Source organism: Orcinus orca, chromosome 10 (assembly GCF_937001465.1).
Source record: "Orcinus orca chromosome 10, mOrcOrc1.1, whole genome shotgun sequence".
Lineage (NCBI taxonomy): Eukaryota > Metazoa > Chordata > Mammalia > Artiodactyla > Delphinidae > Orcinus > Orcinus orca.
Window position 1 is genome coordinate 85,988,514 of NC_064568.1, and position 24,573 is coordinate 86,013,086.

Consider the following 24,573-nt stretch of genomic DNA (forward strand, 5'->3'; position numbering starts at 1 on the left):
TGTCAATCTCAAATTGTCTTCTAATAGAAGAAGCACTAAGTTTAGGATCAGAAAACGTGAATTTGAATACCAATTTACTATCTGTTAGTCATGTATTTCTGAATATGTGTCCTCATTTATTAAAAGCAAACAAAAAATTAGAGGGTTTTTTGGTGAGAATCAAATAAAATAACGTGAAAGTGCCTAGCACCATGACTGATATATAATAGATATCTAAACAGCCATTTATTTGTTTATTATTCATGTTTTACCATACCCCACAGTGGTATATAATTCTTTTATGTAATGAATTCTCAGAAATGAGAATTGACAATCTATGTAGGTACTAAAAAAATGCTTGGATGGTTAATGGTGGGTGTACTGAGTTGGGATTGCTACAAATGCTGAATGTCATTTTCCTCTATACTAGATTTTACTGTCTTGCCTACCTGCTAACCAACTCTCCTAAAGGACAAAGAACTCATTCTTTATACCACAGTGTGACTGTCAACCTTTGATGGTTGAAAAACTGTCTCCAGTGATGGGCAGTTCATAGGTTCTCCTTGTTTAATGGCCGAGACCTTTCTCTTATTGGGAGCTGCTAGTTGAGGGATGAGAAAAAATGAAGATCATGGAGACCTTCACCTACCAGAAACCTCTTCAGCAGGACTTTTCCACTCTGCAACTTCTGTTAGAACTACCCTTGCTCAAAGCAGCATCAGTGTGGAAGATGGAATTTGCACTCCTGGTTTGATATACACACTGTGGTATATGGTATGTTCTCAAAATAAAGGGAAATCTCCTAGGAAACTCCCCTCATTGTTACAGTCAACCTTGAGAAAAAACTCTTCTTTTGGACTCTGCAGAGAGTCTGGTATTTCAGTACCTTCCTTCTTGGTCAACATGGTGTAAGGAGCAGACTGTCTCTTATACTAGATGATTCTATTTTTTCACCTTTCAACCTTTGAATTCTTCTGATCCTAGTTACCCCACACTGAAGAAGGTTGCTGGAAGAAGACCAGATATTCCCATTTATGTTGGAAACACGGAAAGACCTGTCTTTTGGAATCTGAAGCGGAGTGGTGTCCAGTTGACTAATATCAATGTAGTGCCATTTGGAATATGGCAGCAGGTCAGACATCTGTGTTCTTTCCATACTTTTCAGTTATGCTTTCTGGGGTAAATTTTAGACGAGGTAATCGCTTTAAACACTAAGGAAACAATGGCCTACTTTTTCTGTACATAGTACTGTGTAAATACCTAGCACTGTGTAAATCTCTGTTTGAGCTAAAATAAAAGGTGGCTTTTCTCTCCATTTATCAATGGTATGATTCTACTGGATAATAAATCCAGTTCTGAATAAAAGGGATTTCTTTCCAGAAGAGATGACAGTTTCTTCAAATATTGAATTAAAAGCCAAACTGACATAAACTGTTGTTGGTTTTATTGTTAAAATTCCAGGTAGACAGAAATCTTCGATTCATGATCTTGATGGATGGCGTTCATCCTGAGATGGACACTTGCATTATCGTGGAATACAAAGGTATTTTCTTATTCTCATTAACAGTGAAAAGTGAAAAATATTCTTGGTAAGAAGGATAATAAGAGCTATCCAAAATTTCATCCTATGTTCATCTTCTTCTTCCATCTTCATTTTCCATAGAATATAATATATTCTATCCCTGTCTTAGGAAAAGGGGCTCTCATTCAGATAATCTTACAGAGACCAAATTAGCAGTAATGTGCTCGATGTAGTGACAGGCGCAAAGATTCTTTTTCATAAGGCAACACATATTCTATATTTCACCTATAGTAACTTATTCAAAACTGCCTTTACTGAATAAGTGTTTTACTTTCATCTTGAAATACTATGATGTAACGTAATCATACACTTCTGCCTTTCATGTGAGAAGATGGCTTTACGCCAACAATCATTGAATAGAATTTCCAAGGGGTTGAGAGATTTGTGTTGATTCGGTTACTCTTTCCCCTGCATCCTTTGGGCTCAACATCTGAAGATAGCCGGCCGAGGAATGTAGTCTATCTACGATCCGGAGTGGAATCAAGCTAACTCTCCTCACCCAGAACCCACTAATCAGACAGGATGAGTTTATTCACTTGAAAGTTCAAAATGTGCTATTGAAGAGTTTAGATGTTGAAATCTTACTCTCTCTTTTCCTTGGACATAAGCAACTCTTCTGTAATTGAATGAGTCAGATTATACAGACTTACATGGAAGAGTTTGTTGACCTGGGATTTCAAATTGTGGTTTTCAAGATTTCACCTTGAGTATTGATGCCACTTTATTTTTCCACAGGTCATAAAATACTCAATACAGTGGATTGCACCAGACCCAATGGGGGAAGGCTGCCTATGAAGGTTGATCTAATGATGAGTGATTTTGCCGGAGGGGCATCAGGCTTTCCGATGACTTTCAGTGGTGGAAAATTTACTGGTAATACTTTCTATCAAAGGGATGCCAAGGAGCATGCATGGCACTTTGCTAAATGCTGTGCGAATCAATACAAAAATTATTAAGACATGATCCTTCCCCACAAGACGCTTACAGTCTTCTTGGGAAACCAGACTTGCAAATCACAGATATACAAGCCAAAGTTTCCAGCTCAGAATATGCTGATGGAGCATGAAGGAAACACCTAGGAGATTAGGGAGCATCTCAGGAAAAGTCAAGAAAAAGAATCATTTGGATCAATTTGATTCCTGATGTAGACTGGAGAGCAGAACAGGAAGAGTCTGACATTGGTAATCCAGGCTTAAATGTTCTTGGTATGTGGTTCAGAATAGGGTGTGGGCAACCCGAGGTGGGCACATCCCCTTGGACTTGTGGAATGCCCATACAGGGGAGGAATGAGGCAAAGGAAGCTCCTCTAAAGTATGGGGTTTCTGGGGGCCGGGGAAATAGTGGTCAAAGAGTACAAACTTCTAGTTATAAGATGAGTACGTTCTGGGGATGTAACGTACAGCATGATGACTATAGTTAACAATACCGTGCTATATACTTAAAAGTTGCTAAGGGTAGGTCTTACATGTTCTCATCACACACACAAAATGGTAATATGTGAGGTGATGGAGGTTAACCAACCTTATCGTGGTAATCATTTAGACATACATGCATGTAATGAACCCATCCTGGTGTATACCTTAAACTTATGTAATATTATATATCAGTTATATCTCAAAGCTTGAAAAAAATGTGGGGTCCAAGGCAGAAGCTCTTCTGCTCTGGGTCTAAGGGTGGTGCTAGGGTTGGGATGGGGGAGGGCATGTAAATGGTATATTTTGTTCCTACTTTTGCTCAGTATGTAAGCATTGCTAGCATTGTAAGTTCTCAATATATGTCCACTTAATAAATTAATATTTTCTGTAAGCGATCTCTGTTTAGCAATGTGGCAGAAATGCCCTACTTGCAGTATGAGGAAAGCCTGTCCAGTTCCTTCCTTTCTTCTCTGAGTCTGTGGTCATTGCCTCCCAGAATGAGTCACCAGTGAGAGATAGAGGGGAGGTGCTATCTTTACGGGGTTAACAGTGTGACTGGGAAGGTGACATATACCTACTAAAGGGTAGCTAGCATAACTCCGTTCTTATGTGAGTGTGTGCGTGCGCGCACGCACATACATTTAAAAAGGTCTAGAATATACCAAAATGTTAATAGTGGTTATGTCTACCTTATGGATAACTTATTTTTTTCTGTATCCTTGTCTGTGTTTATCAGATTTTCACAGCAGTAACAGTAAGAGCAGTTCCCTGACATGGTACCCCCCATGCTCTGGGCCCTGCCTAATTTCAACTTCCTTTACTGCCTGTATCCCCATTGCTTGACAAGTGTCAGCCCATACTGGCCCGCTTTTTGTTCCTCAGACCCAATACACCAAGTCCATCTGTGCCCTGTACCTTTGTATGTGCTGTTTCCACTGCCTGGAGTGCTATTGCTTTTGACCTCCACGTGGTCGACAACTTCTATGTCTCTGTCTGTGTTCTATGATTCCAATGTCATCTTCACTAACTGCCCTAATATGCCCCTCCACCCCACACCTCATCACCCCAGCCACTCTCCATCCCATGGCCCTGTTTTACTTTCTTCCTAGCTCATCACTCTTTGAAATGAACTTATTTCCTTATTCCTTATTTGCTTCTTTCACTAGAATGAATGCTCCTTAAGAGCAGGGACCTGCTTTATCTTGTTCACCACTGTATTGTCAGTTCCTAGAACTACGTCTGGCACATAGTAGGTGCTCAATAAATATCAATCAAATGAATGAACGAGCAAACGAACAAATGAACAACCTGTGAGGTAGGCAACATGATTCTATTTTACAGAGGAGAAAACAGACTTAAAGAGTTTAAGTGGTGGAGCTGCATTTTGATCCTAAGTCTTAACTGACTCCGACATCCACACCCTTGACCACTGTGCATCACCTGGGTGTAATGAACATGCTTTGCTTTTATAATCCATGAAGATAGCAAAGCCATTTCCATGTTAGTAGAGAGTTAAGCATTACAAGAATTACAGTGTCCTTAAAATGTGCATGCATGCAAGATACAACTACACATGCCACCCTGTTTATTCAGCTAGGGTCCAAATGAATTGCCATTAACAAGGAGAGGGTTCAGTGTCTCTGGCTGGTTTGGAAACATTTTCCTAGTAACCAACTGAAATTTGCAAAATAAAGCCACTAATGACAAGGAGCTTTGCTCTCTGTCTGCATTCGTTAGCTGTCAATTTTTATCTCCTGAAAGCCTTCTAATCTACTAGAACTCTTGTTTTTCTGTGATTTCTGAACAGAGGAAATTCTAATCCAAACCCTGTTATTCCAGAGGAATGGAAAGCCCAATTCATTAAAACAGAAAGGAAGAAACTCCTGAACTACAAGGCTCGGCTGGTGAAGGACCTACAACCCCGAATTTATTGCCCTTTTGCTGGGTACTTCGTGGAATCTCACCCATCAGACAAGTATGGCTGGATATTTTGCATAACATATTTACACACGAGTTAATGTATGCTGGGATGAATGATTTAGCTATGAATACAACATGAAATGAGAAAAAGTAATTAGTAGGAGTCTGGAGCTTATTTAACAAGCTGCCTGGGAACAGAGAGCCATGCTTGACAGCTAGAGTTAATTCAGATAGATTTTGTCCAAAAGGATCCTGGAAAGAATGAAGGCAACTGATATGTATTCAGTGTACACTAGGAATTGAACTGGGGCTTTTAATCATTTAGTCTTCCAATGACACTGTAAGGTAGATGTTATTATACCTGTTTAAGTTAGGGAATCTGAAACTCAGAGGCTAAGGGACTTGCTTGAAGTCACCCCGCTGGAAACACTGGAGGTGAGAAATGCATCCTGGTATGCCTAGCTCTAAAGCTATTTTCTCTATACCACACTACCTCTCAGAATAGAGACTGTATCATCATCAAGTTATTTTCTCATTTTTGAGTATCTAAAAGGACTTCTCTTGCAACAACATAACTTTTAGATCTTGTTTTTCAAGTGTAGTTTTGGAGGTCAATGAGTTTTCTTTGAGAATGTTTAAATGTTGAATTTTCACTTTAATGGTCAAATGAATGACAATCTTAATACTGGGTATTACACAAGATTTCATAAATGTGGATATTCACACTTATGGTTCTTTTTTGGTCACTTTGATACCAAGTCATCATTAAAGATTTAGCAGTTAACTTTTAATAATAAAATGTTTCTCAAACAGGAGAAACTTCAAATTTAAGAAACATTGTTTTTTTAGTTCAGCTTAACTACTGTTTTTAGATTGGATTGTCCTTCTTGGGACTCTGCTACTGTCAGGTGCCTGAGCTGGGGAAGTGCTTTTCCTTTTCTCTCAAAACATGGACCCTGTGATCCAAAATTTCCTATGAATTACTAAAGCCAAACTAAACATTTGCAAGATTGTTAGTGTCCTTTTGAGATTTTGAGTAGACCTGCTAGGGCCGAACAATGAGAACACTTATTATTTATATTGCAATCACGTTAACTATATAAATTAGTTTAGTATAAATAATATCATTTTGTTATTTAGTCCAAAAACAAGGCATGTCTTTTCATTTGTATAGGTTTTCTTTTGTGTCATTCAGCGGCATGTTAAAGTTTTCTTTATGTAAGACTCACACACTTCTGGTTATGTTTATTCCTAGTATTTTCACTTTTTCTTTTGGTTGCTATTGCAAATGCAGTCTTTTCTATAATTATATTTCCTAAGTAGTAGTTGTTTTAATTGTTTGGATAGTTTTCAGCTGATTCTCTTTAAATCATCTGCAAATAGTGGTAGTGATATCTCCTTTCATTACTTTATATGTCTGATTCATTGATGTTGTTTTATTGGATTATTTCAAGTAAAATATTCCTGACTTAAGAATGTTTATGCTCACTTAACTATGAAGGATGGAAGATGGAGTAGGTACAGTGAAATTAATGGAGGTAGACAGCAAATGAAGAACTTAGTGAACCAGGGAAGGGTTGTCTGTGTCAAGTGACAATGATACAGAACCAGGGGAATGAGCTACTCCAATATTACTAGAAGTTGATGGCCCTGGAAAACTTCCCTTCAATTTCCCACAAACCCTTCAGTTTTCTAGTTATCAGTGACTAGGTGTGTCTCACACTCAATCTTGATCTAGAGTGAAATGACAATCAGTTAATGCGACAAGAATAAACTTCTCAGTGCCTGCCAATGTAGACATGGCACAAAGGTTTCACTTAAATGCACTAAGATTCAGTGTAGTTAAGAACCAGTACGGCATAGACACCAAGCAATCAGAACAGATAACAGGTAGTGCTGGATCAGGTCCTGGAGGCTCTGCTCTCTCAAACTTTAATCCTTTAGTTGACTGAATTGAGAGAGAGCTAGGAGGCCCCAGGGGAGGGTCAGGTGCCTGGGACAGCAAAGAGGGCACTCAGGGAAGCAGCTTTGAACCAACTGGCATAGAACTATTTCAGTATTTTAGCAACTGTTATGCCTTCTGGCTGAACATCAGTCTGTCCTTAGAGCAGTGGAAAAAGGAGCAGAGAAGAGATTCTGCTGCCATTTCCAGCTCTCACATCATACTACGTGGAAATACCCAAGAACTAAGGGATTAGACTGTGGTGGTATTTTGCATACCACACTGCTTTGGACAGTGGTGAGCATCTGTGAAAAGATATAAAGAGAAAGCATGTCTAAGATAAATCCAGGAGAGTCTGTTTGAGAAGGTGAAAACAGTGGGTTGTTCTATCACTTTCATTTTCTTAGTTATGGGCCACTCAGGTAAAAAGTACAAAATCGAGAGCAATATTTGCCACATGACACTGTGGAGAGTATTAAAGTCAGGCCGGTGAGGAAGTATTATTGAACGTGAATTTTTACAAAAACTCAGAGAATTTCCTAAATTGGCTTCATGTTAAATGTTCCACGTCAAAGCATGTAGTCTGAATGCAGATAAGTTAAGCATCCTTTGAGATGATCTTACGGTCTAAGGTTTAACTAGAGAAGAGGAACCAGGCAAGATAATGGACATTTAAAGTGACTTAATCTATTACCTAAAATGTGAGAAGGAAATAATTTTTTGCATTGGACCCACAAAGGGTTCTCTGCCTGAGAGGTTAAAAGTGGAATTGTACCCCAGACTCAGGTGTATTAGAGAGGTAGAGAGATGGTCTGTATCTGTGGAAAAACAGAAATACAAGCAGAGGAAAGAATGCATTGTACATATGGAGAAATTCAAGTATGGATTTCTAGTCATAAACCATGGAGACTAGAAGGTAGTAAGATAGTATTTTTAAATTGCTTAAAGAAAAGAACGGTCAACATAGACTCTATATCCAGTGAAAATATCCTTCAGGAACGAGGGTAAAATAAAAACATTCCTAGATGAAGGAAAACTAAGGCAATTCATTATAAGAAGACCTACTTTAAAAGAAATGCTAAAGAAAGTTATTTAGATAAAAGGGAAATGACACTAGAGGGAAACTTCTGGAGGGACCACACCACCCAATTGTAAGACTTGCTATAAAGCTCCAGTAATCAAGACAGCATGATATTGATGAAGAAATAAACACATAGATTAATGGACTAGAGTCCAAAAACAGAGCCACCCAAATATAGCCATTTGATTTTTGACAAAGGTACAAAAACAATTCAGTGGAGAAAAGACAGTCTTTTCAATAAATGTTATTGAATGTTGAGCAATTAATTGGACATTCATATGCAAAAAATGAACCTCAATATAGTAGGCCCTGCACTATATACCAAAAAATAAGTCAAAATGGGTCATAGATCGAAATGTAAATGTAAAACTATGAAATTTTTAGAGGAAAATATAGGAGAAAATCTTCATGACCTTGGGTTAAGCAAAGACTTCTTAGATAGGACACCAAAAGCACAATCCATAAGCGAAAATTTTAATAAATTGGGCTTTATCAAAATTAAAATTTTTGCTCTGTGAAAGACACTGCTAAGTGAATAAAATGATAAACTACAGACCATGAGAAAAATTCGCAAATCATATATCTGATTAACAATTTGTATCTAGAATATATAATGAACTTTCAAAAATCAGTGTAAGGAAACAAAGAACTCAATAATAAATGGGCAAAACATTTTGAACAGATACTCCACCAAAGAAGATATATTGATGCAAATGAGCATAAGAAATGACGTGCCCATATCACTAGTCATTAGAGAATGCAGATTAAAGCCACAATGAAATAAGAATTAAAGTTAATAAAATTTTGAAAGGTTAACACTATCCAGTTATGGCAAAGATACAGAGCAATAGGACCTCTCAGACATTGCTGTTGAGAATTCAAAATGATACAGCTATCTGGAAAGCACTACGGCTGTTGCTTTAAATATACATTTATCATACGACCCAGAAATGCCATTCATGGATATTTACCCCAGAGAAACTAAACTTTTATTCACACAAAACTATACACAAATATTAATAGTAGTTCTAGTCATAATTACCAAATCAACTCAAATGTCCTTCAGCAGGTGAATGGACAAACTGTGGTATATCCACACCATGGAATACAATAGAAAATAAATAACTACTGATATACACACAACCTGGTTGAATCTCAAGGGTATCGTGCTAAGTGAAAGAAGTCAGTCTCAAAAGATTATATATTGTGATTCCACTTATATGACCTTCTGAGAAAGGCAAAACCATTGGGATGGAGAAAAAGGTCAGTGGTTGCCAGAGGTTAGGCTGAAGGGAAGGGAGGGTTTGACTAAAAAGGGCCAACATGGGGGAGTTTTGAGAGAACAGAATATAGAGCAGAGAGAAGTGCTCTGTATCCTGATTTTAGTAGTAGCACAAATCTGTACATGTGTTAAAATTCATAGAGCTGGGGCTTCCCTGGTGGCGCAGTGGTTGAGAGTCTGCCTGCCAATGCAGGGGACACAGGTTCGAGCCCTGGTCTGGGAAGATCCCACATGCCGCAGAGCAACTAGGCCCGTGAGCCACAACTACTGAGCCTGCACGTCTGGAGCTTGTGCTCCGCAACAGGAGAGGCCGCGACAGTGAGAGGCCTGCGCACCGCGATGAAGAGTGGCCCCCGCTCGCCACAACTAGAGAAAGCCCACGCACAGAAACGAAGACCCAACACAGTCAAGAATAAATAAATAAATAAAAATTAAAAAAAAAAAAAAAAAAAAAATTCATAGAGCTGTTCACCAAAAAAAATCCAAAAATTGGATCTAAGTAAATCTTAAAAACAACAACAAAAAAGCTAACAGTTATTCTTAACACCTCAGTCATGTTAATTAAAGCTACGTATTTATTTAGGTCATATTTGTGATACAACAAATATATATGCACATCTTATATAATACACAGCCCCTTGAAAAAACCAAAATATACAATTAATCCATTTGGTCATATTTGAAGCATAGTTTTATTATTTTAAATGTTAAAGTCTTTTAGATGTTTTAATTTTGCTTTTATAAGATTCTGTCAATTGTATAGAGCATCTATTTGATCACGAAGTGACTCAGCCCCTAACATTTATGGTGTTTTTATGAGCAAGTACCAGTACCGTCTGCTTCATTGCTGATCACTTTATGATCAGTGCCTGGAACATTTTGTGAACAAAGGTCAGGGACTGCCCACATGCAGACGGAATGCATATGTCTTTCTACTCTGAGGGTACACTTACCTGTAAATTCGTTGGATAGTAAAGAAACTGATAGACTTATCAGTCCTTGAGATAAGTTTTCATGACAAAATCCTGTAAGTACTGGCCATAATTTCTCATCCATTGAGGGAGCAGAGTACAGTAGGGGAAGTAGTGTACATGGAATTTAGGGTCTTTCCTACTACCACTTATTAGGACCAATATTTTTGACTTCTCTGGGCTTCATGTGACTCATCATTAAAACCTGACTCTTTTCACTGTGAAGTTCTTCTCTCTCCTCTGATGACATATCTATATGTGTCTAGTCACTTAATGTGTCCTTTTGCTGATATGTTTCCTTCTTTATTACCTTCTTGTTGATATTACTTAGCTGTCTCTCATCTTCCAAATATTTCCAGAAAGATTGGCCTAAAGTTAAAATATAATTTATTTCGATCAGTGCTGTTCATCATTCATTCATTCATTTTTTGAGCAGCATGTGCTAGGTGCTGGAGAACTAGAGATGAAATGACTGTCTTCAGCGTTGGAAGAGAAAAACAATAGTAACACAGAATGATAAATGTTATGGTACATGTATGTTCTGGAGGCAATGGGATACAGATGGGAGTCAGAAAATGACTACTGGATGAGACTATGAAGCAAAGTTTTGAAGTATGAGTAGACACCCACCAGCAAAGATGGAAAGATGCTGAGATGAGAGGTTGCAGTTCAGTGTAGGGGACTGAGGTGGGTGTATTGGGGCGGGGGGCAGTGGGAACCAGACAGTGAACACCGCTGTGTGTCACTCCACATGGCTTGGATTTTATCCTTAAGAATGAGGAACCTGGTAAAGGAGTCTAACAAGGAACAGAGACATGATCAGATGTGCACTGGAGAGGTTAGGTTGTATGTCTGCATGGTGGGAAGGGAGACAGGAATGTCGATCCTGGAGTACAGTTTGAAAATCATTACAATCATCTCAGAAGGACTGATGAATGACAGTGGGGATTGAGAATTCAGATTCTAGAAATACAAAGGAGGTTGAATTGCAAGAACTTGGAGATTAACTGGATATGATGGTTTCTTACTTAAGGACACTTGACCACTTAATGTGATGCTGCCATTTAAAGTAGTCGTAAGTCACAATTCTGTGTATTAGTAGTTGGCAGATGTTACACTCTGTACGCACAATACCCCTCAGAGGGCAGTGTCTGGGTATTACTTTATTATTATTTTAGAGAGGCAGACAAAGAAGCATCAAGAAGTTAAGGACTTTTGTGAACGCCACGCATGATGTTTTAGGAAGAGTAATCTGATAGCATCCCGGTTCGGAGGCGGGGAGATCAGTTGGTGAACCATTTTGAGACTAGAGGTAGTAAGATGATGACACAAAGAGGTGACACTGCTTCAAATTGAGGACTGCCCCAGTGGGAGGACATTCCCATGTGTAGGAAGGGACAAGTTAGACATCTTTGGGTGGAGACATATCTTTACTCATGTCTGCAAGATCATAAATAATGTAAGTCAGTGGGGATGACAGTGGGGATTGAGAAAATACAGTGGGGATTGAGAAAATACCTTGGTGCTATAGAAATACAAATGCTTACATATGTTTTGTGTTTGTCTATCTGACTGAAAATATCTATCCAGTCTAGGTAACCCAGTTGTAGCTCAAGAAAGTAAAATTCCCTTTAACAGAAATGTCTGTCTATGTAACCCATGTCTGATGAAACACAGTGACAAATCCTGGATCTCTCTTTTTCTGCTCCAGCATCACCACAATTACCTGCCCATATGACATTAAAATTGATGATTTACAGCTTTTCCAGAAAGATTGTGGCTTGGAATTAAATTTGGGAGATACCCAGCGCTGATCAATAATAGCACAATTAGAAACTAGATCTCAGGAGGGACTATGACTGAGGATGTGTGTGTTCTTTTGTAACAGGTGGATTTCAGTGGTTTTGAATGGAAAGCCTTTTTGGGGGGAGAGGGTTTATAAACAACAAATTTAGTTTTCAAACTTCTGGAGACTGGAACGTCCAAGATCAAGGCGCTGGCAGATTTGATATCTAGTGAGGGCCCACTTCCTGGTTCCTAGACACCTGTCTTTTTAAATGTAACCTCACATAATGGAAGGGGTTGGAAAGACTTATCAGACTTTACTCCCAAAGTTGGGGAGACGCTCCTCCTCGTGGCCTCCTGGGAAGGATAAGCCCTGCTTTGGCGGTGGAGAGCTGGGTGGACACTGCTGACCTGGGGCAGGTCACCTGAGCCCTCTGATCCTTAGTCTCTTTCTCTATAAAACAAGAGTAATAATGGCAGGTATCTCAGTGGGTTGTGAAGACAAAATCAATTAGTTCATGTTAAACGCTTAGTATATACCTGCCAAGTAATATTTAATCATCTATATATTTCATTAATATTAAATGTAAGGAAATGAATCACAATGCTATAAACAAACTAACACACTACTGTAAATAACTATACTTCAATTTTAAAAAACTGGAAAAAAATTAAATACAAGATTGTGTTATTCCTACCTCCTTATAGTAGTCTTGCTACATCTAACTTCAATTCCAATCACTATGTGATTATACTAAAAAACAAAGTATAAATAATAGCTGTTCCCTAATTAGGGACATTAGCCCAAATATAGTCTTTATTTTTCCTGGGATAACTGCAGGGGGATTGGGAAGTAGGAATGCAGAGGAAACAAACAAACAAAAATTCTGTCATTGTTCTAATCAAAATTTCATCTGAGAATAAACTTTCTTACATGGGAATTTTCTTATTTCTCAGGTATATTAAAGAAACAAACATCAAAAATGACCCAAATGAACTCAACAACCTTATCAAGAAAAATTCTGATGTGTTAACATGGACCCCACGACCTGGAGCCACTCTTGATCTGGGAAGGATGCTAAAGGATCCAACAGACAGGTTTGGCTTAAATACTTTTTTTTTTTTTTTTGCGATACGTGGGCCTCTCATTGTTGTGGCCTCTCCTGTTGTGGAGCACAGGCTCTGGACGTGCAGGCTCAACGGCCATGGCTCACGGGCCCAGCCGCTCCTCGGCATGTGGGATCTTCCCGGACCGGGGCTCGAACCCGTGTCCCCTGCATTGGCAGGCCACCAGGGAAGCCCGGCTTAAACACTTATAGAGAAAAAAATGATTCAGGGATTTTTTCAATTTTATGAGAAAATAAAGGACGTACCTGTGGTCTCTCGGTAGGTCCCTATTTGTCAGAATATTAAGTTTTTCTTGAGTAGCATCCTCAGCTTGTCATGCATTAACATCCACACATCACTTTTTAAAATGGAAGTCTTGCTGTTTAAAGAAAATAAACTATTAAATAAGTATCTTTCAAATCTAGGGGAAAAAAGGCTGAGTTTTTTCTCAGTCCTATATAATAATTTTCTCATCCTATGTAATAATTACTCAAAGGTTTTCCTCGTCTCAGAGCCTTACTTGAAAACAAAGAGTGAGGAAGTTTTTTCTATGAAGGACAATTGATGCAGCTCAAAAATAAGTTGTCTGAAGTAACAAGCAATAAGCATGAGAATTAGTTTTCATATCAGTATAAACATTACCCAGCTGCCAATTCCACAGACAGTACCTTTGAACAAGTAACAGTGCACTGGGAGTGCAATTCAGGAAAAGTTACTATTGATGTCACAGACCTATATCTTTACATATACTTGTCTTGAGCCAAATGGAACTGTTAGTTCCTCACCCTTATTTAGAAATGGACTGAACGTGCTGGAGAGCTGGGCACACAGTTGCCAACAGCACACCCCTCTCCTGGCCTCACCTCTGCAGAGTTGGTGTGAGTGGCACAGCCAGCTGATTATGCCCTTTTGCTAACTTCCCATATCGAACTAGTTACCGAATCTGGCCAATTCTTCGTAAATCCCTCACAAATCCACCACTCGTCTCCAGCCTCTTCCGTCGTGACCTTAATTCGGCCTCTCACAATTTTTTTTCACCTAGATTCAAGCAGTGGCCCTTGACTTGGCTCTGTGCCTCCACCCTGCTCTCCTCTGATCTATCCTCCATGCCAGCCTTTTTCAGTCTGCTGGCCACAATCCACTGGTGGGTTGTAAAAATCAATGGCATTGATCATGACCAGCATTTTAAAAAATGAAATAGAATAAAATAGAATAGACCTGAGTACATTGCCCGAGTACATATAACAAGGAGTAGTATTATTTCAGGAGACTTTGTTTCACAGGTACGCTTGGTATTGGACCCCCAGGGTCCTCAAGTAAAATGTAATTCTTACTGGGATCATAAGCAAGGAGAGCCTCCGCTCTGCATTGTGGTGGAAGAAACCTTTTTTAAATGCAAAATTCTTCCTGTTCCTTTCCCTGCTTAAAATTCCTGAGGATCTCCCCAGTACCTCTAGGGTAAAAGCAGTTTGTATTCTCCAGATCAAGGGTGAGAGAAGTTTTTAATTATTTCAGGTTTTAGCAGGACATTCAAGGGTCTGGCATTCGGCACTGGCAGAATTCTCCATCATCTCTCTCCAGTTCCGCAGATGTATCCTATGGTAATAATCCTCAAACTTGAACGAACATCAGAATAACTTGAAGCACTTGGATAAATGCAGCTCCCTGGGCTCGACCCCCTGAGATTCTGATTCAGTAGATCTGAGGCAAAGCCTGGGAATCTGCATTTGTATCATTGTGTCACACCAAAGCATTCTGGGTAACAAGAGACTCGATATTGTTGGATTCTCAGTAGTAAGACAGAGTGTAAGGACACAGGGAGGCTAAGTGCTTAACTCTGCCTTGTGAGGGGAAGAGGGGCCAGGAGAGAACAGGAAATGTGGTCAAGGAAAGCTCAGTCTGAAGTCTTAGGCTTTTGAGCTATGTCTTAGAGATCAGGAGGTAGGTTATAATTAAGAGAGACAGATGGAGATTCCGCTCAGAGGGACTGACACGTGCTGGAGAAGGGAGGTGTAAATAGTGTCATGAGTTTGGTGAGTGCAGATACTTTAAGTGAATAGACCTATGCCATTCATTCGGAAGTGATTTATTGAGCTCCTTCTGTATACCTGGCATCATACTAGATACAAGGAAACAGCTGTGAAGAAAGAGGTCCTTCCCTCATGAATCCAACCATCCACCTGACTGTAGGGTTGGTAAGTGAGGGTGGAGGAAAAGGATGAGATGGGAATACCCTGTCGGGCCAGGGTCGGAAAGGACTTGTGAGACAGTCCACGGAACTTGCCTATGAGTAAGGAGAGCTTGAGAAAGTTATAGAGCAAAGAAGGAACATTACTTCGTTGTGTTTTAGAAAAACTATTTTACTTTTTGGAAGACCATGTCCTGGGGAAGAGGCCACAGCGGGGGAAGAACTAGAGTCAGGGAGGCCAGCTGGAAGACTGAGGCTTTATCCAGGAAGAGATTAGTGAGGCTGTAAACTGAGATGGGGGGGAGGAGTTGGAGAAGCAGATTTGACATTCATTTAGAAGTTAGAAACTTTAGGTTTTGATAAGTAATTTATTATCGAAACCAGTGCCTCTCTAGCTTTGGGCAAATAATGGACTAAAAGTGTTGTTTTGACATAGTTACCAAATCGCTACTAGCCAGGTGCCCATTTCCCTCCTCATCTTTCCCTTATCCAGATCACATCCTATTCTATTGCCAGGATTCAATATTCCATGTTCCATGCAATGATCCATCTTCACACTGGATGGACAGCTCTAGGAATGTCAGAGAACTCTCTCGTCCATATTGCTGACTGGGCTTACATACAGAACTGCCCATGTGTCTGAGAGGTGTGGTTTGATTAGTATAGTGAGAGGACCATATATTAGAGACACAGAATTCTACGTATATCTCAAAGATAGGCTAAAGTCATTCCTATGTTCAACAAATATTTATGAGGCCCCTTCTATGTGCCACTCATGGTTGCTACTCTCATCAAACTTATATTCTAGTGGAGGTGAGGGGCAGGGCAGGAGTGAGCAGACTTCCACAAAATCAATACAGCCACTTATATTCAACATTTCCATAATTTAGTTATTTGAGCCGAAAGGGTCTGCATCAGTGGTTTTCCAATTTTTGTTTCCCCGACATGGACTTTTATCTTTAAATGTGTTCTGACTTGGAGAGTGATCACACTAAACAATTAACAGGAGCTGTTCTGGTTTAGGCTGGGGTGGGGCCCTACCCCTCAGTGTTCCCCGAGGCACTTCTGTGAGACGCCTTGGTATCATCTGAACAGTCTTAAAGCTGCTTGTCTGGTTGACTGTTGAAATTGAAGTGCTAATTTCTGCCTTCCTTATTTGTTGCTTTCTTCTTTCCTTGTTCTCTCACGTTTGTGTCTTTAAGGAAAGGCATCATAGAGCCTCCAGAGGGGACTAAAATTTACAAGGATTCCTGGGACTTTGGACCATATTTGAGAATCTTGAATGCTGCTGTAGGAGATGAAATATTTCGTCACTCATGCTGGATAAAAGAATACTTCACTTGGGCTGGATTTAAGGATTATAACCTGGTGGTCAGGGTATGCTATGAAGTATTATTTGTCTTTGCTGTCTAGTATTATGAAGTATTCCAATTTGTTTCTCAAAAAACATTTATTAAGCCCTACCATCTGCTTCACAGAAAATAGATCGGACAATGTGCTAAAACAATCCCTTGTTGAAAATGTAGGGAACGTTCTGAGGTCCAGCTCAGTTTCTCTCTCGGAGCACTTTTTCCTCCCATCACCATGTGTTAGTTTTTGTTTTGTGGGTGTTTTGTTGTGTTGTGTTTGTAGCAGAAACAGGTACTTAAACTGTGGAACAGGCAAGTGGGCTCCACTGGAGAGGTGGTGTCGTGTAGCAGCAGAGAAGCAGGTAATTCTTATCTGCAGCTGTGGTAAGGAATGAATTGCACAAACCATGAGGTCAGCTTAGAACTTAAATTAGCCCCAACATGTACGCACAGAGCTCACAAGCCCAAGTGGTTCACGTTATAAGCTGGTCACCGAAACTGAGAGGTATCCAAAAACAAAATAAGTACCAACAGGCAGGGGGTGAAAGAGAAAGAGGAGGCCTGAAATGGGCTGGAAATCCCTGCAATACTTATATGTATATTTTATCCCTCTTACATATAGTGCCTGAATTTGTGCATGGGGAGCAAAGTTTAAGGAAAGCATCAGGAAATGGACAGCATTCATACCCTTAGAAACAAAAGACTGGTTACCCTCAGGGTGAGGGCTGTTCTCAAGTTTACCTTTCAACCCCAGAACATTAATACTGGTTACCAGGCAACACTTAGCATTCTCAAAATCAGTGAGTCCTAAAAACCTACCTGGGGGTCAGAGCCAGTCTATGACAAAGTTTTTGATGGTCAGTAATGAAACAAGTATGAGTATGCATGTGAGTGTGGTTGCAAGGATGTCAACTCTCTTTTCTTGGGATGAATTGTCATTATTCCAAGATTAGGTCCTTTCTATTTTTGAGGCATGAAAGCAGTCGTCCTTTAATGAAATAAAAGGATAGTAGATGTAAGAATTTTTTTTAAGTCCTCACTTAGCAAAATGAAATGTTGATGCCTACATTAGCTACCAAATATTTTTTAGAAAATTGTCTTTGAAACCCAAAGACCTGGGAAACATTGGTCTACATTGTATCTTCAGTTGAGCAATTAGTATGAAAAAGAGAAAATATTTGGATTTTTCAATGACACTCTTTATGTTTAGCTGCTATGTGGTGGTGAGAAAAATTTCACATTTTATTTATTTTTTAGCCTGCAAACATACAGTGGCATTTGATATCTCATTACTAATAGTGCTTAAGATAATGATATCCTTCTCTGTAAATTTGATTGAAGCTAGTGATATGAAGCAGTTTTGCTAGTGTAGAAGAGTAGGATTAGAATTCAGTTCAGGAAAGAAGAGAGAGGGAGAGAGGGATTGAAGGGGGGGGTAGAGGAGGGGGGAATAGAAGAGAGCAGAGAGGAGAGATTCTTTTTATATTAACTCCACTTCATTGCTATCATTTAAGAGCATTTGGGTCTTGTACGTTCCAAAATTTTTTAAGGACCTTGACCACCAGATTGATATGCTTCTTCCCTTTACCATGTTGTCATTTGCACAGATGATTGAGACAGATGAGGACTTCAGCCCTTTTCCTGGAGGATATGACTATTTGGTTGACTTTCTAGATTTATCCTTTCCAAAAGAAAGACCAAGCCGGGAACATCCGTATGAGGAAGTAAGCAGGAACACCAGTGGACGTGCTCCTTCCTTCCTTCCTTCCATCTTTCCTTCCTTCCTAAATAAACTTTTTAGTTTGGAATAACCCTTAGATTTACAGAAAAGTTGCAAGGATAGTACAGAGAGTATTGTTAACATCTTACTTTACTGTGCTACGTTTGTCACAACTAACACGTGGATACTGAAACATTATTATTAACTAAACTCCATACTTGTTTCTTTTTGAGTTATTTGCAAAGATTGGCTTTTCTACCTGCTTCCTTCCAAACAGCTGACCCGCCTGCACTGTTACCAGACCTGCAAGCACTGATCTCTGCCTTCCTTGCCTTCTCTCCAGTGGTGTCTCCTTCCCCAAACAAACCCAATGGGTGGCTCTCTAAAGAAAGTGAAGTCAGCATAAACCTACACATATTTTGTTGAGCTCCAATTTTTAACAGATCCCTAACCCACGGCAGGCATGGTGTTAAGAGCCGGGGCTTTGGACACAACGTCAAGACTGGGATGGGTACCCCATCCCTGCCGATGAGGATTATTGATTGTGAGGCTTTGAGTCCCTGTCCGAGCCTTGGTGGTTTGTTTTTTTTTTCCTTGCATTGGGCTTCTTCCCACCTTATCAGTTTTTTTTTTGTTATAGTCAAATGACATAAAATATGTGAGCATACATTGTAATTTTAAATTCTATATAAATGCAAAAATCACTAAATAAATTAGGAGGGTGTCTAGTCTGCCCTTAAGTGTACTACACATGACATATAAATGTGTAATGCCTTAATTATAGAAGTTTAAATGTACCTTTATAAAATAGATGTATTCTTAAACTACATTTTAATAATTTGACTTGTATTTTTATGTTTAGTACTTGCTGTTGAAGAGAATCTTATGGTGAAACTTTAGTAAGACCAGTAATCCACTGCCTGCTTTATGGGTTTTAAAAAACTGGGTTTTCACATATAGGAAAACCCTACATAAAAAACACCTATTTTAAGCAAAATGAATCTGCTAAATTTATTGCTTTATTTATGAAACACATACATAACACAGCTTCATATATCTTAGGTCATTTAATACAGCCGCCTCATGAAGCCATATTACTATACTCCCCATTTATGGATGAGGAAAATGCCATGCCGAGGGGTTGCATAACCTGCCCAAGGTCGTACAGCTAGTGAATGCGTGGTGCAGGGCTTTGACCACAAGTAGTCTAGCTCCACAGTCTGTGTATTTAGCCACTGTCTTGCTTCTTAACTCTGATTTACAAAACTTATAAATTAAGGTATCTGTTGCCATAAGGGAGATTTTTCTTTGGAATTTTAAAAATCACAAGTTCATTAAAAATATTTCATTGAAAAAAAGTCACTTTTCCACAGCTTTTCATAATGCATCTGTTGGATAAAGCAGGCAACAGCTCTCTTGCAGATTTAATACACCACGGGGTAAACCGTCATGCCCGCTGTGTACGTGGTGGTCCCTATTTCGACTCTCAGTGCTTTTGTCTCCCAGGATTTTAGTGAGATTTCTGTATGTTGAGGTTCATATATAGCGGATATGCCTATACTTGGAAGAGCTCCTTCTCTTGCCACCTGGAGCCTTCTCATATTGCCTTTTTTTTGAGGGCGGGGGCCATTCATTGCCTTTTAAACTCATAAGTATATTTTCTATCACACCAACTCTCCATCTTTTTTTTTTTTTTTTTTTTTTTTTTGCGGTACGCGGGCCTCTCACTGTTGTGGCCTCTCCCGTTGCGGAGCACAGGCTCTGGATGCGCAAGCCCAGCGGCCATGGCTCACAGGCCCAGCCGCTCCACGGCATGTGGAATCCTCCCGGACCGGGGCACGAACCCGTGTCCCCTGCATCGGCAGGCGGACTCTCAACCACTGCGCCACCAGGGAAGCGCTCCATCTTGCCTAGATGCATGGCTCCTGTAGCTGTCCATCCTCCTGCTCCAATCTGGATGGGCCCCTCTCTAGGTCTGCTGCCAATCTGTCACCCTGTGACATCCCTTACCCACTCCCAGACCCCACCCATGTCTTCACCTTCTTTGCTTTCCTCCTTTGTGGGACTTTTTGCTTAAGTATCTGCCAAAGAAATGTTACACGGGAGCTAAACTTCAAGTACTTTCCTGTCTGATCTCGCACGATAGCTTGCCTGAACCCATTATGCTGGGTGACAGTCACTTTCCATGGTTACCTGAAGGCATTGCTCTTTTGGCTTCTACTGTAGTTGCATGCAATGTTGCTTACCCCAGGCTGACCTTTCTTCCATTGTAGGTGACTTTTAAGAATTTAGGGATTAATCTATATTTACCAAAAAAAAAGAAAAAAAAAAAAGACCTTTTCAAGCAGCAGGCTTTACTTGAAGGCAGGGGTTACACGCTTAAGTGCTCACAGGCGGACCCGAGGCAGATCTTGTAAATAGGGGGAGCTGGGTGGGGACTGTATCAAGTGGAAAGCAGGGAAGGGAGGAGCCCCTACTGAGCTCCAGCTGATCTTCCGAGTTTTCCAGAAAACTGGGAAATCTGGATTTTCATGTAAAATACCCAGATTTATAAATGTGGAAAGTTAATTCAATTTTTTAAAAAGGGACTGTAAGCTATCAGCTAAGACCTAGGTTGTATTTGGACAGGGGGGCACCCGTTTAAGTTATGAAGGTGAGGAGCCAGCTATTAGGCTGAGGGACCCCTAAATACCGAAATGTGGAGGTCGTTGCTCTGGGGCATCACATATACACTCCCGCCTTCATTCTTCCTGCAAAATGGATTCCATTTATTCAGAGAACTGTCTGAATGTATTTGGCCCAGGAGCCATGCGTAGGCGTAAGGAAGGGGTTGACTGTTTTGTGTACATACTTTTGTGCTCTGTGTCCCTGCTGTCATCCATGGTACGTACCTCTTCTGCTTCTGAATCTGAATGTCCCTCCACATACTCTCTGGGATTCTGCAGCCTCTGCCTTCGCCTTTAGATGCCACTCACCCTCCTGCTTTCCAGAGTCACATTAGTTAATTGGAATCTCCTGCTGTCAACGACTCACCTCATTTCTTCTTCACTGTGACAGTTCGTACCTGTACGCTTGCTTTGTCAACACTTCAGTTGCATCTAGAAGTGGGCAGAAGGCGGGTTAGGTGTGGGATCTGCCCATCATTTTGAATTAGAAGTCCTTTCTCAGCTCCAGTGACACTAGCCCTCGTTTTCTTCACTTCTTGACTGTTCTTCTACATTCTTTCAGGGTCTCTCTTTCTCCAGCCACCACTTAAATCTCTTGTTTTCCTCCAGGGTTCTGTACTCAACCCACCGAACACATCTGCTAGCACCGCTTCTCCGACGCCAAAAATCCATAGGTCCTGCCCAGACCTTGCCCAGCTCCCGCCAACTCTGTCCAGCTTCAGATTCACTAGAGTTAATCACCTGCTGGATATCATCACCTGGATATCCAAATCCCTGGTACCTCATTTTCAACCTGTTCAAAATGCGACACATCATCGTTCTCTTAAAACTGCTCTTTCTCCTTTTCTGTCTTGATCGTTGGCAATATCAACTCCTCCCCCCTCCACAGTGAGCCCAGCTAGAAACAGGGGGGTAATCTTCACCTTTTTCCTTTTCCCTCATCCCCAAATCTAATTAATCACTAAGACCTTCCCATTTTACAATCTAAACGTTTCTCAAAACCTCCCCAGTTCTTCCACGTGCTCCTCTCTAGTTTGAAAGGTCAAGAAAGGCCACCTCCCCCCCACTGTGAGGAACTAGATCTTGATACTGCGCTTTAGCTGGGCAGTCCTCAACTTAACAAACTGTGCAGTCATGTTTCTAAGTCTCTACTGGCAAAACAGGAGATCTTCTGACCTGTGTTTGCGATCTCGGTTCACAATGGATGTAATCGTTTTGTAGGAATGGTGCAGAAAAGAGAAATAAATCCTAAATGCCAGTCTTCTGATCATTCCGTGTCATTTAATGGCCTGTCATTTATGATAAAGTTGCCTCTACTGGCATTAGCACGATATTTATCAGGAAAAGAAATGTGATGCCAGATACTGAAAAAGGCTCCTGGTAAACTGGAACATGTACCTATGAAGTGTTAAAACCATGTCCAATCTTAATAACTTCCCTTCATGCTACCTCATGCTTTTTTTTTTTTTTTTTTTTTTAATGAATTATCTCTTTTTTTCTCACAACAGTAACAGAGGAGACCGAGGCTTAGCAAGGTTAAGGTCACATGATTAGTAAGTGCTGGGCTGAGACTCAAAACCATCTCTGCCTGCCTCCTAACCCTGTGCACCTTTGACTATTCAGCAGATCCCGTGTCAGGAGTTGGGATTCTTTAAAGGTAAGGGCCTTGCCCGCCGCATTAAGGTAATCTTGCTCTGTGGCAGGCCTTGTTTTCAGTATTTTATATACACTGACTCAGTGAATCCTCACAGTAATCCTGTGAGGAATGTTCTGTTACCTCCATTTTATAGATGAGGAAACTGAGGCACAGAATGTTTGCCAGGATCACACAGCTAGACCATGGATTTGAACCCAGCAATCTGATTCTGTCTGTGCCCTCAGCCACTCTGCGCCACCCCCCACCCCCGGCTCCTGATCCATTTCCTGTTTTCCTTCCCTCAATTTCTACTGCACTCAGGAGCCTCTCTTTCCCCCTCCGCCTGTGATATCTCCTTCAGTAGGCTTTTCTCCTTGACTCCTCAGACCCCTGCCGTTATAGGCAGCTGCTTCTTTCAGGGACACAGGGGTCAGTACCGATGCTCACTGCTGGCTGGGTCACCCCTACTAGTTGTTCCTTATCTGTTTCAGATTCGGAGCCGGGTTGATGTTATCAGACACGTGGTGAAGAATGGTCTGCTCTGGGATGACTTGTATATAGGATTCCAAACCCGGCTGCAGCGGGATCCTGACATATACCATCATCTGTAAGTCTGAAAATGCCTGTTGTGCTCTAGGCCACTGCAGAGGATGCTGTGGATATATAAGCAGAGTCGGTGACCGACTATGCCCCCAGATTTTGATGGGTGTGTGAGATTCTGCCATTAGAGCTTTATTTCTTTGTTAACGTGTTAAAAAGCAAATCTGGTTAGGAAAATAACATTTTAAAGAGTCATTGTTTCCTTATTCATGCAAATGTGTTTCAGTCTTTTCTGAAAGTGGTTTATGGTATAGGAAAGGGAAGGACATTATGAGAGGGAAAGGGTGTGTTTGGCCAAGACAAGAATGAGGAGGGGGTCTTATGTGGCAAAGATGTGATCATCGAAGACAATTATTTCCCATGACAAATTTTTGCCTGTGCCCAACTCTGAGCATGAATTTGGTGAACTAGTTGGTTAACGGGAATGGCCCTCCAAGTCTCTACCTGCTTACACTTCAAAACCATGTAAGTTTCTCATTGCAAAACTGTATATGTGGACTTCCCTGGTGGCACAGTGGTTAAGAATCCGCCTGCCAATGCAGGGGAACACGGGTTTGATCCCTGGTCCAGGAAGATCCCACATGCTATGGAGCAGCTAAGCCCGTGCACCACAACTACTGAGCCTGCACTCTAGAGCCCCTGAGCCACAACTACTGAGCCCGTGTGCTGCAACTACTGAAGCCTGCGTGCCTAGAGCCTCTGTTCCGCAACAAGAGAAGCCACCGCAGTGAGAAGCCCGCACACCACAACAAAGAGTAGCCCCCGCTTGCCACAAATAGAGAAAACCCGTGTGCAGCAACAAAGACCCAATGCAGCCAAAAACAAAAACAAAACCCAACTGTATATGTCTTTAAGACTATAGTTGGAATATTTGAGTTGAAGTGTCAGAAGGGCCCATTTGCTATTTTCGTATTTGCAAAATAATCAGCAAGAGGGAGAATGCTGTCTTATCATTACCACTGACCCTCTGAAAAGTTCAGGAATTTAATTTTAAATGAGCAAAGCCTACTATCTAGCTTCTGCCTTGAGCTCCCAGGCACAGGCATGTCTTGAATTTTCTTTTTTATTTATTTCTTTTTGAATGTTTTGAAATGATTTTTAAAATATTGAAAGAATGTAGATGTATATAAAATAAAAGGAAAGAACCCTACCCCACACTTCCCAGAAAACCTGTTTCCTGTCTTTCCCTCTACCCACTCTCCAGGGCAACACTTGATCACAGCACAGTGTGTGTCATCCCAGGCCTAATTCTGAATACATCAACATTTAACTAAATATATTTGTTCTCAATAAAACGTCCCAGATAGTTGGGGAGGGAAGGTTATTGTTGCTGTTGTTTTTTAATGTAAT

At 40.5% G+C, this 24,573-nt stretch overlaps 1 protein-coding gene across 6 annotated transcripts in view; it reads left to right on the plus strand.

Annotated features, from left to right (window-relative positions):
- The window catches only part of LOC101281745 (cytidine monophosphate-N-acetylneuraminic acid hydroxylase), a 100,357-nt gene that overhangs the window by 70,134 nt on the left and 5,650 nt on the right, over window positions 1–24,573 (plus strand). For 5 of the 6 annotated variants that reach the window (XM_049715475.1, XM_049715476.1, XM_049715477.1 and 2 more), the window contains 9 exons: window positions 964–1,111; window positions 1,441–1,522; window positions 2,297–2,434; window positions 4,816–4,951; window positions 12,915–13,055; window positions 16,455–16,629; window positions 18,209–18,325; window positions 21,597–21,764; window positions 23,115–23,230. In XM_049715475.1, the coding sequence (XP_049571432.1) occupies window positions 964–1,111; window positions 1,441–1,522; window positions 2,297–2,434; window positions 4,816–4,951; window positions 12,915–13,055; window positions 16,455–16,629; window positions 18,209–18,325; window positions 21,597–21,764; window positions 23,115–23,230 (1,221 nt within the window). The remainder of the gene's footprint in view (window positions 1–963; window positions 1,112–1,440; window positions 1,523–2,296; window positions 2,435–4,815; window positions 4,952–12,914; window positions 13,056–16,454; window positions 16,630–18,208; window positions 18,326–21,596; window positions 21,765–23,114; window positions 23,231–24,573) is intronic. The other variant, XM_033434759.2, reaches the window with a different exon arrangement.